Source organism: Mirounga leonina, unplaced genomic scaffold (assembly GCF_011800145.1).
Source record: "Mirounga leonina isolate KUSES-001 unplaced genomic scaffold, KU_Mleo_1.0 Mir_199, whole genome shotgun sequence".
Taxonomy (NCBI): Eukaryota; Metazoa; Chordata; class Mammalia; order Carnivora; family Phocidae; genus Mirounga; species Mirounga leonina.
This window is the reverse complement of record NW_023270498.1, coordinates 13,448,891-13,464,676: the sequence shown is the minus strand read 5'-3', so window position 1 is coordinate 13,464,676 and position 15,786 is coordinate 13,448,891. Positions and strand designations below refer to the sequence as shown.

The window sequence follows — 15,786 nt, the reverse complement described above, 5'->3', positions numbered from 1 at the left end:
GGGACCAGTTAGGAAGCTGTTAGAATATCCAGGCAGGACGGGGTAGTAGTAGCCTGAACCAGGGAAGTGGCAGTGGGAATGAAGAAAAATGGACACCAATTTATGACATGGTGAATGAGTGGATGCAGTGGCCATTCAGTGAGCCCGCAATGCCTCTCAACCTTGACTCAGCAGATGCATCACCTGAGGATGCAGATTCTGACCCAATAGGTCTGGGATGGGACCAGGAACTCTGCATTTCTAATAGCTCCAGGTGCCTGCAGCACAGTTGGAGCAAAAAGGAGCCAGAAAACAGAAGAGGAGGAAGAATGCTGAAAGAAAAAAAGAGATTAATTCAGATGTAATGCATTGAAATCCATACGGTAAATTTAAGTGGAGATCTCGTCCTGTAGGCAGTTAGAGAGATGAGTCTGACACGCAGAGAAGAGCTGGGCTGGAAGCAGAGGTTTGAGTCACCAGTAAAAATATTGTGGAAGTTGCCCCCACCCCCTCTCTCCCATTTTAAATGGAATAGTGGGGCTGGAAGCCAGATGGCAGTGGGTTCAAAAGTGAAAGGTACAGAGGTGGAGACACGGATTCAAGAAATTTAGTTGTAAAGGGAAAGAGAGCATAGAGCAATAGTTGGAGGACAGTGTGGAGTTGAGAAAGGATTTTTTTAAGATGAGATTGACTTGAACATGCTTAAATGCTATTAGACTGCTGTCCATCAATAGGCCGTTAGGAAAATCAACCAGGCTTCCTGTCTGACATTTCTACTTCATCCTTTCTAACAGTCAACAAACATTCTATATTGGACTAATAAGTTTCCTGTTAGCTTTGACAGCTATATTATAACTCGGGTCTCCTATAGACACAATACTAGAACATAAAGAAGGCAACTCTGCCCAAGATCTACCTACTACCTACTCACCTTATTCTAAGGCTCTTTCTTTAGAAGCCATATATTGAACGCTTTCCTATCATTTTCACCACCAACAATTTTATTTTTCATATTACTATTACATATCATATTACATTTTATATGCCCTTAGAGCAAACCTGACATAAGCAATTAAAAGACGGCACCCAGGGGCACCTGGGTAGCTCAATCGGTTAAGCATCCAACTCTTGATCTCAGCTTAGGTCTTGATTTCAGGGTCATGGGTTCAAGCTCCAAAAAAAAGATGGCACCCAAGGACTTAATCACTGAATACCACTGAGAATCGTAGAACATATGAAAGTTTAGAAAAGACAAGGAAAAGTGGAAAACTACTTCACTAGGCATATGGAAATTAGGAGTTCTGCCGGCTGGCCGCCAGAAACTCGGAACAGAAACCGAGGAAAGGTCTGTGCTCTCTTAGAGTTTATTACACTAACTACAAAATAGCAGTTGGCAAAGGCACAAATAAAGTGTGGAAGACTGAGATAAAGAATGAAACTTAGCAAGAGATGGGGAATAGAAGGACATAAAAAAGAATTGTTGAAGGCTTTGAAAGAAAAGACAAGGATGAACGATAAGCAGAACAGGGAAAGGATAGAGTGAATCCTAAAGGTTGACCTCATCACAGAGTATTTATATAAGAGATATGGAGCTGCAAGATAAGTTTGCTAAATACTTTGAGTAAATTCACATCATGACACCAAAATTTATGCAGGAGATGTCACTGTTATTTATAGTTCATTAAAAAAAAAAGGAAAAGGATAGCTATTTTGGGGAAAAAAAATGAATCACACACTTGAAAGGACCTTGAAAAATCATCTAGTTCTTGACAAAGGAGTATAGCTGTCAGCCTCCAGCTGTTAGCACCTAGAGCATCGGTCTCGGACTTCAAGCCAAGGTCACACTCTTCCAGGGCATCGCCCAGCCAATAACTGAGCACGGCAGGGCCACCAAAGTCTGGCCCTGTGCACCTAACAAAAGCATCCTCTTTGCCCTCGGCTCCTGAGCTCCCTTTTATGTTGTCCAGGACTCTGTGAGGTCTACCTCACACTTCCTATCACAGGAATCAGATCAGCATTCCTTTGCATAGGCTTTCTCCACCTAATCATGCCTGCTCGGCTTTTTACTTTTCACAGGCGTTATGTCCCCAGTCCCCCAGGAAATTTCATGAACTCCTAACTCTACCCCCACGGCTGTCTCCTGATGGATACAACTAATGCAAAGAATATATTCACAATTCACGTATCTGACAAAAGACAGACTCTACAAAGGATCTTTGAAATACAATAAGACAACCCAATTTTTTTTTAGATGGACAAAGACTTCATTTAAAAAGATATGCAAATGGCAAACAAGCACAGGAAAAGATGTTCCATATCATAAGCCAGGTGAAAAATGAAAAGTAAAAGCACAGTCAGATACCATGACACACCGATCAGAATAGCTAATATTGAAAAGACTGACAATTCCAAGTGAGAAAGAGGATGTGTGGCAACTTACATTTGCATACATTGCTGGTGGGAGTGTAAAATGGTACAATCACTTTGGAAACCAGTTTGGCAGTTTCTTATAAAGTTAAATTTGTATTTACCATATGACTCAACATTTACACTTCTAGACATTTACTCCAGAGAAATGAAACCTTGTACAAAAAACACCTTGTACAAAAATGTTCACAGTAGCTTTATTGATAATAGCCAAAAACTGGCAATAATCCAAACAATAAGTGAGTGAACAAATTACGGTATATCCATTCCATGAAAAGAGTACTTAGCACTTAAAAAGAACAAGGTACTGGTATGTGCAACCGCATGAATGAATCTCGAAAGCACTGAATCAAAGTGGCTTCTGGGGCAAAGAAGCCAAATACTTAAAAGGACATATATGATTTCATTTCTATGAGGTTCTAACACTGGCAAAACTAATCTTGGGTGATAGAAATTGAATCAGAGTTTGCCTCAAGGAGTGAGGGACTGACTGCAAAGAAGTCCAAGGAAATTTCCTAGGGTGATGGAAATTTCTACACCTCGATTCAGTGGGGGTTACACAGGGGTATATATTTGTCAAAACTCATCAAACTCTACATACAAAATGTATGCATATTACTACATGTAAATTATACCTCAATAAAATTGATTTTTAAAAATGTATTCCTGGCATGTATAAATACTATACTAAATAAATACTAAACAAATATATAAATACTATATCTAATAGTATCTGTTGGTATTGCAAGTGGAATATTTATCTCATTTACATTTAGATGGTTATTGCTGGAAAGTAAAGAGGCTGTTGGTCTGTTTATTTTTCTTATAGCCAGCGGCCTTATCAAATTCCCTTATTCTGTTGTTTTTAACAGAATTCCTTTGGGTTTTGTAGGCATATAATCATATAAACAGCAAAAAGAAATAACTTCATCTCTTATCATCCAACATTTTATAGATTACTTTGTTTACCTCTCTTATTGCATTTACTAGTCTTCAAAAGAATGTTGAATAATAAAGGGCATCACCAGATGGCCTTTTCTCTACCTTCAAGGAAATAACTGAGTGTTTAGACTACTATTTGCAGTTGGATTTTTCATAAAGGGTTTATCAATTTGTAGTTTCTTTCCATTTCATTTTGTTAAAATTTTTTCAAATGACTTTGCAGCTTAGATAACATACGGCTTTTCTCCTTTAAACTGCTGATTCCAATGAAATATGCTTACAGATTTCCTAATTTTGCAAGAGTTTGCTTCCCTTGAATAAAACATCTTGAATTACTCTTTTGATATGGTACTGGATTCTCTTTTAAATACATATTCATAAGCTAACTTGAAGTTGGGAATTTTTTTTATACTATCTTTATCAGGTTACTATAAGGCTGGCTTCATAAAATGATTTAGGGAGTTTCTTTTTCTTTGCCCTAAAAGAGTAAAAAATATTTAATTATGCATTGTTCTTTTTTTTAAATATTTATTTGAAAGAGAGAGAATGCGAGAGAGCGAGGGAGGGAGGGGCAGAGGGAGAGAGAATCTCAAGATCCCACTGAGTGTGGAGCCCATCTTGGGGCTCCATCTCACAACCCTGAGATCATAACCTGAGCCAAAGACAGATGCTTAACCAACTGAGCCATCCAGGAGTCCCATCCATTGTTCTTTAAGGATTAAAAAGGATTTAAAGGATTTACCTATGTGTCAAGTCTTCGTGCTATTTTTTATAGTGGATATTTAATCTCCAGTTTTTCTAGGGTAATTAGTCTCTTCGTGTTTTCTACTTATTGGGTCAGTTTTATTAGAAAGTCATTCACATCTCCTAGGTTTTCAAATGTGTCGTTCTTGAGTTTTAGTACAGTACCTGAATTTCTGTATCATTACCTCCTTTCTCATTTCTACCTTGTATAATTTTGTTGTTGTTTTTTTTAAGTCGAGGTCAAAAGAGGATTATCTAGGGCACCTGGCTGCCTCAGTTGGTAGAGCATGTGACTCCTAATCTCAAAGTCAGGAGTTTGAGCCCCATGTTGGGCATTGGGCTTATTTAAAAAATAAAAATAATACACACACACACACACACACACATATGGGGCACCTGGCTGGCTAAGTTGATGGAGCATGTGACTCCTGATCTCAGGGTAGAGAGTTCAAGCCCCACACTGAGTGTAGAGCTTACTTAAAAAAAAAAAAAAAAAAAAATCATCTATCCTATTGGTCTCTTCAAAGAACCAGCTCTAGGATTTATTTATGTAAGTTTGGGGATTTTCTGTTTTATTAATTTCAATTGATATTTTTATTGCTTCTCTTACTATCATTTTGTTGCTAATTAAGATATACAATAAGTATGTATTTTTTTCTTTAAAGACATTTAAGCCTCTAGAATTGCCTCAGTACAACTTTCATTTGGTCCCATATTTTCTGGTAGGAAGTGTTCAGATTTTAATTGCTTATTGTATATCATTTTAATTTTTATTTCCTTTTTGATTCAAAGGAAATAAGGTAACTCTGGGCGCCTGGGTGGCTCAGTTGGTTAAGCGACTGCCTTCGGCTCAGGTCATGATCCTGGGGTCCCGGGATCGAGTCCCGCATCGGGCTCCCTGCTTGGCGGGGAGTCTGCTTCTCCCTCTGACCCTCCCCCCTCTCGTGTGCTCTCTCTCTCTCTCAAATAAATAAAATAAAATCTTTTAAAAAAAAAAGGAAATAAGGTAATTCTAAAGCCCAGTGTAATAGTTTAAATTATTGGAGTCTTTTATTATTATTTATTACTAATTTTGTTGGATTATGATCAGAGAATATGACTTATAAAATGTCTGGGTTTTTAAGGTATTTTATGTGGCCAAGTGTTTTTATACATATTCCATGGACCTACCAAGTAAATTATATATATGTATATAATATATATGTAATATGTATGTATATTATGTTATATGTATTTATGTATATATTATATATACACATACTATGTATGTAGTATATAATATATATGTTGTAATTACTATATATATGATGCAAAATTCTGAGCATTTAAAATTATCACGTAAACCACCCACGCACCCTCACACGCATGCTCATGGTTCCCCTTACTTCGCTTATCTTTTTTTCATAGCATGTATCCTTTATGATCTTGTAACAACGTAATTTACTTATACAGTGCTTATTGTTCATCCTGTCAATTCTACATGAGTGTAAGGCGCAGGAGAGCCGCTAAGTTTTGTCTGCGGTTCATTGATGCATCCCAAAAGCTACAACGGTGCCTGGCACCAGAAAATACATTAAATAAATAAATCATCATTACCACAGGACCACACAAAAAGCAAAACAGCAATACCACCGGTGTCCATTCAATTCACTAACATCTGTTTCAACATCTGCCACGTGTCAGAATCATGCTGGTGCTAAGTATATGTAGATAAACAAGTCCCCGTCCTCACCCAGCCAATAGGGCACCTGAGAAGGAACGGGAGCCAGTGAAGGATACCGTGAATCAACGAGAAACGTACTCCTTTCATAAACGTACTCTCTGTTGTATTGATCTTAAAATGGCCGCAGTGGCTACCTTTTCGACTCTATTGTCGTCCTTTGCTTCTAGCAACTAAAAACCATCGGCTGTCAAATCCCTAAAACGTCCTGAGGGGGCTTCTAAAAGAGACAGCGACCTTGGCCAGTAATCGCCCATCCACTGAACGACCTCGAATGCTTTTCCCGGTGCGCGGGGCTCCGACACCCACAACACTCTAGAGACCGCGGCCGGAATGCCAAGTGTTGCACTGAGCGTCCCGGCTGCCCTCCGCAGGGGTCAAGGTCGGACGGGCCCCGCGAGGAAGGAATCCGTCTCGCGCACAACAGGCGCTCGCCGACACTCTGGGTCCAGGAGGGAGCCCCAAACACCAGGCAGGAAGAAGCGCAGTCCTCAGCAGAGACTCACCCCCCAACGCCCGACACCACGCACGCATGCGCAGCGGCAGCCGCCGGGCGCAGCCGCCGGGCGCGTCCGCCTCGCAGCCTTCGCCCCGCCCCTCGGACCGGAAGAAGTTGCCGGCGCTTCCGGCGCCCAGCAGGCCCGTAGTTGCCTCGGTGATGTCGTGGGTTCAAAGCGCTCCCTTGGTCGGGGGTCCCGGAGAGGAGGGGGACGTATTTGACGAGGAAGCGGACGAGTCGCTCCTGGTGCAGCGGGAATGGTGGAGCCACATGCAGAGACGAGTCAAAGTAAAGCTGCGTGGCGGGCGCGGGGGAGATATGCTGGGTTGCGGGGACAGGGGCAAGGAGCTGTCAGGAGTCAGGGTCGCGAGAGTAGAGGCCAGCGTGGTGCCAGCCTGGCCCGGCGCCGCCCTCCCTACCCCTGCCACCCAGATACTGCTAGGATTTCCCACTGAAAGCGTGTGAAAGCACGGGGCGGCGCGTTAGACGCTGGGCACAGACCAGAATAAGGTGGGTCTAGACTTCGAAAAGATTGCAGTTTGATGAGGACCACAGAGAAGGTGGGGGAGAAACATAGACACTGACTGTACTAATTAGGGCTGTCAAAGGACATGTGGTTGCTTGAATGGGTGAAGAGCCTAAAGTTAGGAGTGGCATTAATCGAGACGTACGGAAAAAGTGAACTGAGGAATGTCGAAGAGCAATAAAGGAAAGCTACTGTGGCTAAGTGAAGGAATACCAAAGTTGGGTTCTTCTCTGTTCGGTGTGAATTACCCATATCTACTTGGTCTCGCTAGTCACTGAAACTAAGCTTAATACCACACACTCAGTTTCCAGCTGGAGTGCTCAGAGCTGAGTTCACATGGTGAGGTCCACTTCCACCTAATATCCTTGCCAGCCATTATGTTGCGCCTGATCTGCCCTTGTTTGTTTCAGTAAAATGTTTGCTTAGCCCAACGACCGTGTTACCGGTTTCAGAAACGCTTCACGTGAGGCGGGGCCTAGACAGGCAAGCATCTTCGGCTTCTGTGGCACCATCGCAGATGCAGGACAAAATCCCTGCCCACGGAGAATCTGCAGTTCATTTGAATTTAGATATCAAGCAAAATGTCTAAAATCACACTTTTCATCTTTTTCCTAACACAGTTTCCTCTTCCCGACTTGAGTTGATTATTGAAGACCTCCAATAACCTATTTATTACCCTGCCTTCTCACCCACTCACACCAGTGTTGCCAAGGGCCAGACGTGTAACTCTGGTTCCTTTCTGTGAAGGTGTTGTTAACACAGGGTTTTTTAAAACTGTACAAGAGTCATTATTTTTAAATGTGCCAAATAAGTCGACTTCAAAAGTGGGATGTGCCAATAATAAACCTTTATGAGAAGCGTACTCTGCTTTGGTTGTGTGGCTTTGCCATTTGTTGTAGAACCATTACGTAAAATAGTAAATAGTAATTTAGTAAAGGCCTATTTCATCAATTTTCCAAACTGGTTCTGTGACTTTCTAGAAAAACCTACAGTGGTTTACTTGGTGTTAATTACAGCTGCAGTTCTTCATTACTTATTTTTAGGAAGGTTATAGAGATGGAATAGATGCTGGCAAAGCAGTTACTCTTCAACAAGGCTTCAATCAAGGTTATAAGGAAGGTGCAGAAATCATTATCAACTATGGACAACTCAGAGGAACATTGAGGTAACTTTTTAAACTTAAATGCTGAGTCATTTTAACCTCAGTAATACTAGAGGACTTGTATAAAAGTAGTATGTAAAAATAAAGCACTTAAACTGAAGTGCTTTTTCTAGTGTTAAATCCACAAAAGAGTACTGCGGAGCATAGAATAATATGATCAGTTCATCCACTCTGATACGTGAGTCAGGTGTTGTCCTTTACTGCAAAGAAAATGATAGGAAGGTGTATATTTTTTGCTACCTGAACTACCACTAATTTGTATCTCAAAGTAATTTAAAAGATCTTCAGGTTTTGAATAAACCTTTCAATCTTGCACATGTGGCAGAACACAGTATAACAGACTTCTAGACTAGAAGCGCATGATGAAAATTATAACTGGTAATAGAGAAATGATTCCATTTACTTTAGCGCTGAACGTTGAACACCTGTCAAGATTCCATAGTAATAACAGCATATATCAGACCCAAGTGGTCAAATGGCAGAAAGAGCTAGGAGCATGACAGGCTTGTCATCTTTGACACTTTATACCTTTTAAATTGTCCTCTATAGAAAAACAAACAAACAACCATGAAACAGTTCAAAGAATCACTAATTTTAAAAAGTAGGAAATAAAAGTTATCAAAACAAAAAAAATTAATTGAGGTTTTAGGAAATTCAACTGTCAGAAATCAGAATTTATACACTAGGAAAATGATCAAGTATTCATTTTACATCAAGTTAAATCTTTTACAAGCTCAGAAAGTTTATTGCTAAATCTTTAATATCAATTGATTCCATTTTTAAAACATGATTACTCTTCGGGGCACCTGGGTGGCTGGGTCAGTTAAGCATCCAACTCTTGATTTCTGCTCAGGTCATGATCTCAGGGTTGTGAGACTGAGCCCCTCAGGGTCGGTGTTGGGCATGGAGCCTGCTTAAGATTCTCTCTCTCTCTTTCTTAAAAGAAACAAACAAAAAAACCCACAGGATTACTTTTCACAACCATTATTTTATATCATGATTACCTGAACAATCTGAAATGTCAGAAAATAAAAGTATTGTCTGTACTAGAAAAATAAAGATATCTATTAGGACTAGAAGAATTCTTACCTTCTTCAGGAAAATAATTAGTTATCTCAACAGTGATTACTCTATGACAAAGCTGGGAAAGAGAAGTTGCCTCAAAACTTTTTTTCTACCCTTTAGTTTTGATGGCAAGTACTTATGGTTAGAACAATTGTCTTCAACCTCGGCTGCACCTTGATATCAGCTGGGAAGCCTTAAAAAATAGTACCCCCAGAGATTCTGATTTCATTGGTCTGGGATGTGACCTAGGCCTTGACAGTTTTAAGAGCCGCCCAGGTGATTCTAATGTACATTCAGGTCTGAGAATCACTAGTCCAGAAGCTGTGTGCTGTCCTTCAAGGAGAAACTAATTTTTGTGATCTCTTTCCCTGAGTTGCATCCCTCTTCAGCAGAAGCTACACAGTCATAAAGAAAAAATCTAAAATCAAGAAAAGTGGATGTGAGGGGCGCCTGGGTGGCTCAGTCATTAAGCATCTGCCTTCAGCTCAGGTCATGATCCCAGGGTCCTGGGATCGAGCCCCGCATCGGGCTCCCTGCTCGGCGGGAAACCTGCTTCTCCCACTCCCACTCCCCCTGCTTGTGTTCCCTCTCTCTCTGTGTCTCTCTCTGTCACATAAATAAATAAAATCTTAAAAAAAAAAAAGTGGATGTGCAGTTGTGAAGGAGGTGTTAGGAATTATAAGCACTTTATGTGATTACTTCCAGTTTAATTTTTATCAATAGATAATATCTTTATATATTTTAAAATCTATTTTAGCATCATTACTTTTCCTGATTTTGACTTGCATTATTATTGATTCATTTTTGCATGGTGTTATCTGGAAAAGAAACATGTAGGGTTCAGCATCAAAAATTTGAAAAGCCTTTGATTGTTTAATTTTTTTCCTATTAAACGCTTGTTTATATTTTCATTCAGTGCTTTGCTGTCCTGGTGTCTCCTTCATGATAATGGTTCGGCTTTGATCAGTAAAATAAATAATCTTCTGGATGCAGTTGGCCAGTGTGAAGAGTATGTGCTCAAACATCTAAAATCAATCACTTCTCAGCCCCATGTTGTAGATTTACTGGACTCTATTCAGGATATGGACCTTTGTCATGTAGCTCCAGCGGAGAAAAAGACGGATGAAGCTAAAGATGAAAGACTCTGTGAAAATAATGCTGAGCTTCACAAAAACTGTAGCAAGAGTCTTAGTGAGGCAGATTGTTCATCTTTAGAATGTTGTAGAATACAGCAGCATGCACATTCTGAAAACCCGAGCCTCACTTGGATTTTAGAACAGACAGCCGGTTTAGTAAAACAGTTGGGAATATCACTTGACATATTACAGCACCTCAAACAACTTTAAAAATTCTCTTCACTTTTCTAATGAAAGTAATGTTCATAACATTTCTTAGAACATTTTGTTTCTTAACTAACCAAAATTTGTACCAGTTTCTATGTTGAACACATCACTTGTAGGTTATCCTTCATGGAAATTTGCAATATTTTCAAAATTAACACTACTCAATGTAATAAGAGCTTTTTTTCTTTGTCACTGGTAATTTTTATGTCATTTAAGATACGCTCAGTAACTCAAGTTGCCATTGTCATTTTCAAGTTTCTGATCAAAATTAAGCATTTTCAGACTCATTAGCAAAAGTGAACGAGAATCAAACACATTTTGTAAGGACCTAACCCTGCTTTCTGCTCTTGTCACCATTGGGTGGTTAGGACCTTACCACCCTCTAATTAGACCAAAGTTACCATAAATAACATAGTGGATAACATTGTAAATAGACACACACAGATATATAGAAATAGAGACACACATAGATATATTGAAATTAAGAGGCTATAAGTGTAAGAAACTGAAGAAATGTTTATACTGATGATTAAAAACAAAATATTAAAATTCATTTTTGGTTTTGTTTTTTTTATTCACAAGTAGTCCCTACACCCAGCATGGGGCCGGAGCTCACAAGCCCCAGATCAAGAGCTGCATGCTTCTCCGACTGAGCCAGCCAAGTGCACCATGAAATTCATCTTAGTTTTATGTTAAAGGCAAGGACATACAATTCCACGGAAAATACAAAATACATTCCGTGCTCAAGTACATGGATTTTCCATGTATTAAGGGTTAGTAGTGGTTCCTAACAAAGTGCCAGATTATTTCTAAGCTGCAGTTTTGTTTCACATATCCATACAGGAATAAACACAAACCACTGACATACATTACCCGGTAGCAGTATTCTTAGTCTAGCATAGACAAAATTAAGATTCGAGCTTTTGCTCCAGGACCTAAGCATATGAGACCAGGAAAGGATTTTTCAGCGCTTTCTTGGCTAAAATACAGAGTTGTATGAGGTGCCTGCCTTCAGACCAGACCTTCTTTTCTCTAAAAGATAGACATACTAAGATAGTGAGAGAATCTGATAAAAGAAGTCTTTCAAGAGATTCATAAAATATTCTGCTGTGATTTCACAACCTCCTTCAAGTTCACAGAACATTAAAAGTCATGCCTGGCTGGCTCACAGCTTGGGGTTGTGAGTTTGGGCCCCATGTTGGGTGTAGATTGCTTAAAAATAAAATCTAAAAAAAAAAAAGTTCACAGAACATTAAGAAATTAAGCAACAAATTTGAAGTGAGAAGATCATATATGGGGGCGACTGGCTGGTTCCGTCAGTGGAGCATGCGACTCTGGATCTTGGGGTTGTGGGTTCGGGCTCCATGTTGGATGTAGAGATTACTTAAAATCTTTTTAAAAAACTAAAGACCATATACTCTTTGAAGATTTCTAAAACATGTTGAAGAAACCAAGTGATATTTGACTTTAAAAAAAGTGTTTAAGGGCATCTGGATGGTTCAGTCAGTTAAGCATCCAACTCTTGGTTCCAGCTCACGTCATGATCTCAGGGTCCTAGGATTGAGCCCCACATTGGGCTCTCTGCTCAGCGGGGAGTCTACTTCTCCCTCTCATTCTCCCTCTGTGTTCTCCCTCTCTCTCAAATAAATAAAAATTTTAAAAAATAAAATCTTTTTTTTAAAAAGTGCTTATATCTCTCTAGGTGTAAACACTATTTCAGATATTTACTAATTGTCTTGTTTTATATATATATATATTTTTTTTTCCATGTTTATGGACCAGTCAAAATCTCAAATCCACATGGGATGTTATAAGCAGTCTCTAAAGTTAAAGTGTTGTTCTGCCCTGCATATTAGATATGAAATATCCATCTCTAATGATGCATCTCAAGAAAGTCACACCCTGCGTGAAAATTACACCAGTGCAGTAAATCTTGAGATTTTATGTGGGCTCACCCTGCTAAGATTCTCTGCAGATAATACCCCTTGCCACTACTGATAATACGGTGTTTTTGTGCAGATGTTCATAGAGAAATCAAGAGAATTAGCTGAGTTGATGAGGCTGTTTGGTCGAAAATAACTCTTAAGCTTGGTTTGCCTTTGAAAGTTTCTGGACTGCAGAAATGAATGTTAATGGTATGCCCATCATACCTGTGTCTAATGAACACGAGCCTCTATACTAGAACCAGCAGGATTGAGGGAAAGAAAGCCTGCTTGCCGTGTGTCTTTTGTCCTGACTCATGCTGTAGGCGTGCTGGCTGTTGCCATGGTCAGACCCCAGACGACCATAAAGGTAAAGCAAGACTGCAGGTGCAGCCAGAGTTGTAAGGCCCAGAACCCATACATGAGGCCTGAGGGGTGTGGCCGCCTTACAAACGGAATTCTCACCCTAAATAATTTCTAGATGCTGAAATCCCTGGAGCTCTTTAGTTTGTTTTAATGGAAGGAAGAGTCCACAATACTCTGCTTTTTGGACATTTTCAGTTGCTAGAGCTGCTTAGGCCACCAAAATGTGTGTGATAGACCAACAGGAAGTGGCAGCTGAATTTACCTGCCCGCATCCTTATCTCATTTATATCCTTAGCACTGCTTATGAACTGCTTTTGTGGTAAACCAAAATAAAAGCCTTGAACCAAGTCCAAGTTGGGATTCTCACCCATCTTCAAACTGAAGTCAAAGCTTTGTGTTCCAGTCCAAGATAGGCATATAGATACGTATAGGAAAAGTCCTTAACTTATATTAAAAATCTTACTGATTTCAAATAAGTAAAAATTAAAATCTTACTAATTTCAGACCAATGGATGAAGTAAATGTCATATGCTATATTAATAAACTACCGATCAGACTTCTGGCTCGACAGAAATTCTCAAATCTCTATCCTGATGGTATTTGACCTATAGTCGGCCTTTCTTGCTTCTGCTGTCACCGCCTCTTCCTGACAAACTACGAAGAGGAGTCTGCTGTCGCTCTCAGACTGTTTTCTGCTCATATACTCCTCAGCGTCAACCTGCTTCTTCTTAAGGTCACCTGTGGCTGAGCTCCCACAGTGGCCCCTTCCTGACTTGTCTCCCCCATCACTGGACATGGTGACCATCCCCGGCTTTTTACAGTCCCTCCACTTGCCTTCAGCAGCACGTTTTCTTACCCTGCTTACCCTGGTCTCTCGCTGTTTCCTACCATTCTGCTAAGTCTTGCCTTCTCTGCCTGCCTGAGGATGCCACACTTTCATCCTTGGACCTCTTTTTGTTTTTATACTCTAACCAGATCATCTCACTTGCTCCCACAGTTTCAAACATACTATCCCAAAGCTGATGTTCCCACGCCTCTTTCTCTCCCAGGCTCTAGACCCGTATTTCCGACTGCAATTTCTGCCTGCCTGGGTCCAGGCTTAGCTACAGAGCACGTCTAAAACTGACCTCGTTTCCATCTTCTCCCTTCCCCCGCCGCCCGAACTGCTGTGCCTTTTGTACTTGCGATCTCCTCCTGTAATCTCTGTTCACTCAAAGCCGGAACCTTTTTTTTTTAAATCGAGATATAATTGATACATAACACTATATTAGCTTCGGGCGGACAGTATAATGATTCGATATTTGTATATAATGCAAAGCAGTCACCACAATGAGCTTAATTAACATCCATCACCACACACAGTTATGATTTTTTTTTCTTGTAATGAGAACTTTTGAGATCTACTCTCTTAGCAACTTTCAAATATATAATGCAGTATTATTAACTATAGTCACCATGCTGCACATTACATCCCCATGACGTTTATTTTATAAATAGTTTGTAAAAGCTAGAAACATTTTTTTCTCTGCTTTTCCTTTGCTATCGGACCCTACTTCCAATGGGGAGTTTATCTGTCTTACTTTAAAACATGCCTTGAGGGGCACCTGGGTGGCTCAGTCGGGGAAACGGCTGTCTTGGGCTCAGGTCATAATCCCAGGGTCCTGGGCTCGAGCCCCCTGTCGGCTCCCTGCTCGGTGGGGAGTCTGCTTCTCCGTCTCCCTCTGCCCACCTCATCCCGCTTGTGCTCTTTCTCTCTCAAATAATTAAATCTTAAAAAAAAACATGCCTAGAATCTGACCCCTCTTTCATTCTAATCACCAAATTTTAATTAACCTTTGCACCAGCCTCATCACTAATGTCCGTACCTCGATTCTAGCAGTCTTCCTGTCCATGCTCCACTGCCACCCTTATCTACCGAAACAGGTTCCTTCTAGAGTTTAAAGCCTGTATTTATTCCCTTTTTTCTACTGGCTAAATTATAAACTTGAATTTCATTTCTGGACCTCCACGGCATTGTCCGTGTGATTTCCCATCCTGCCTTCTGCTTCACCGTGCACTCTATACCTCTTGATGGTTCCCAACTTCTAATTTTATTCATTGCTGACCCTTCACCCCAGATTATTTTATTCCACATCCATCCTTCCCAGCAAATTCCTACTTAACCTTCAGTACCAGCTCAAATTTCAACTTTCCCAGGCCCAGTTAGCTCTTTCCAGTATTCCCTCTGCATCATTTTGAGTATCTCAGACTTCAAATTTATTCAGGAAATTGCCTTATTCATTGTTACATCCCCAGCACTTAGCATCATAACCTATACTTAGGTGGTATCTTAAGTGAATCTACTAGACAAAATGAAAAGAAAACCAGAAATTTAGGATTCAAAATACATCACGTTTTGTTTTTAAAAGGGAAAAGGAACCTTTGTATTTAACTTTAAGAAAAAATTTTTCCTTTCATTTTGCATTTCAATCAAGTCCACATAACCAAATTGTGTCATCATCTTATACCAGGCTAAACAGTAGCATTAAGACAATACTACTTACCAGGGCGCCTGGGTGCCTCAGTCAGTTGATTTTGGCTCAGGTCGCGATCTCAGGATCATGATCTCAGGCTCCTGAGATCAGGCTCCATGTGGGCTCCATGCTCAGCGGGGAGTCTGCTTGGGATTCTCTCACCTTCTGCCCACCCCCAAATAAATAAATAAATCTTTGGGGGAGAAAAAGCAATACTGCTTATCGTTCATTTAAAATTGCACTACTGAATAAAATTACAGTATAATTTTTAAAGATACAAAATTACGTTTGGAGTACAGTTTCAGCTATTAAGCAAGAAAGAACAGAAAGAAACCGCAGGAGAAAAAAAACTGGAAAGAAACAAAAATACTTGTTTCTAGCAGGATGCCTCGTGCCTAATCTCTGATAGCAGTAAGGAGCTGGAGGAAATGAAGGAGTGGGTAAAAAAAATAGCTAACAAATACAGTGTTCATGATATACAAGCACTGTTCTGAAAACTTTGCACATATTAATTCATTTATTATTCACAACAACCCCATGCAACAAAGCTATTAATTATCCCCATCCCAGCGATGAGG

The 15,786-nt window shown here is 40.1% G+C and overlaps 1 protein-coding gene across 1 annotated transcript; it reads left to right on the top strand.

The window, feature by feature from the left end:
- Positions 1 to 6,417: 6,417 nt before the first annotated feature.
- YAE1 (YAE1 maturation factor of ABCE1) lies at positions 6,418 to 10,958 on the top strand. Its single transcript, XM_035026527.1, has 3 exons — positions 6,418 to 6,599; positions 7,881 to 8,002; positions 9,981 to 10,958. Exons 1-3 carry the CDS (start codon positions 6,471 to 6,473, stop codon positions 10,408 to 10,410), a joined length of 681 nt encoding a protein of 226 aa, XP_034882418.1. The 5' UTR covers positions 6,418 to 6,470; the 3' UTR covers positions 10,411 to 10,958.
- Positions 10,959 to 15,786: the final 4,828 nt, after the last annotated feature.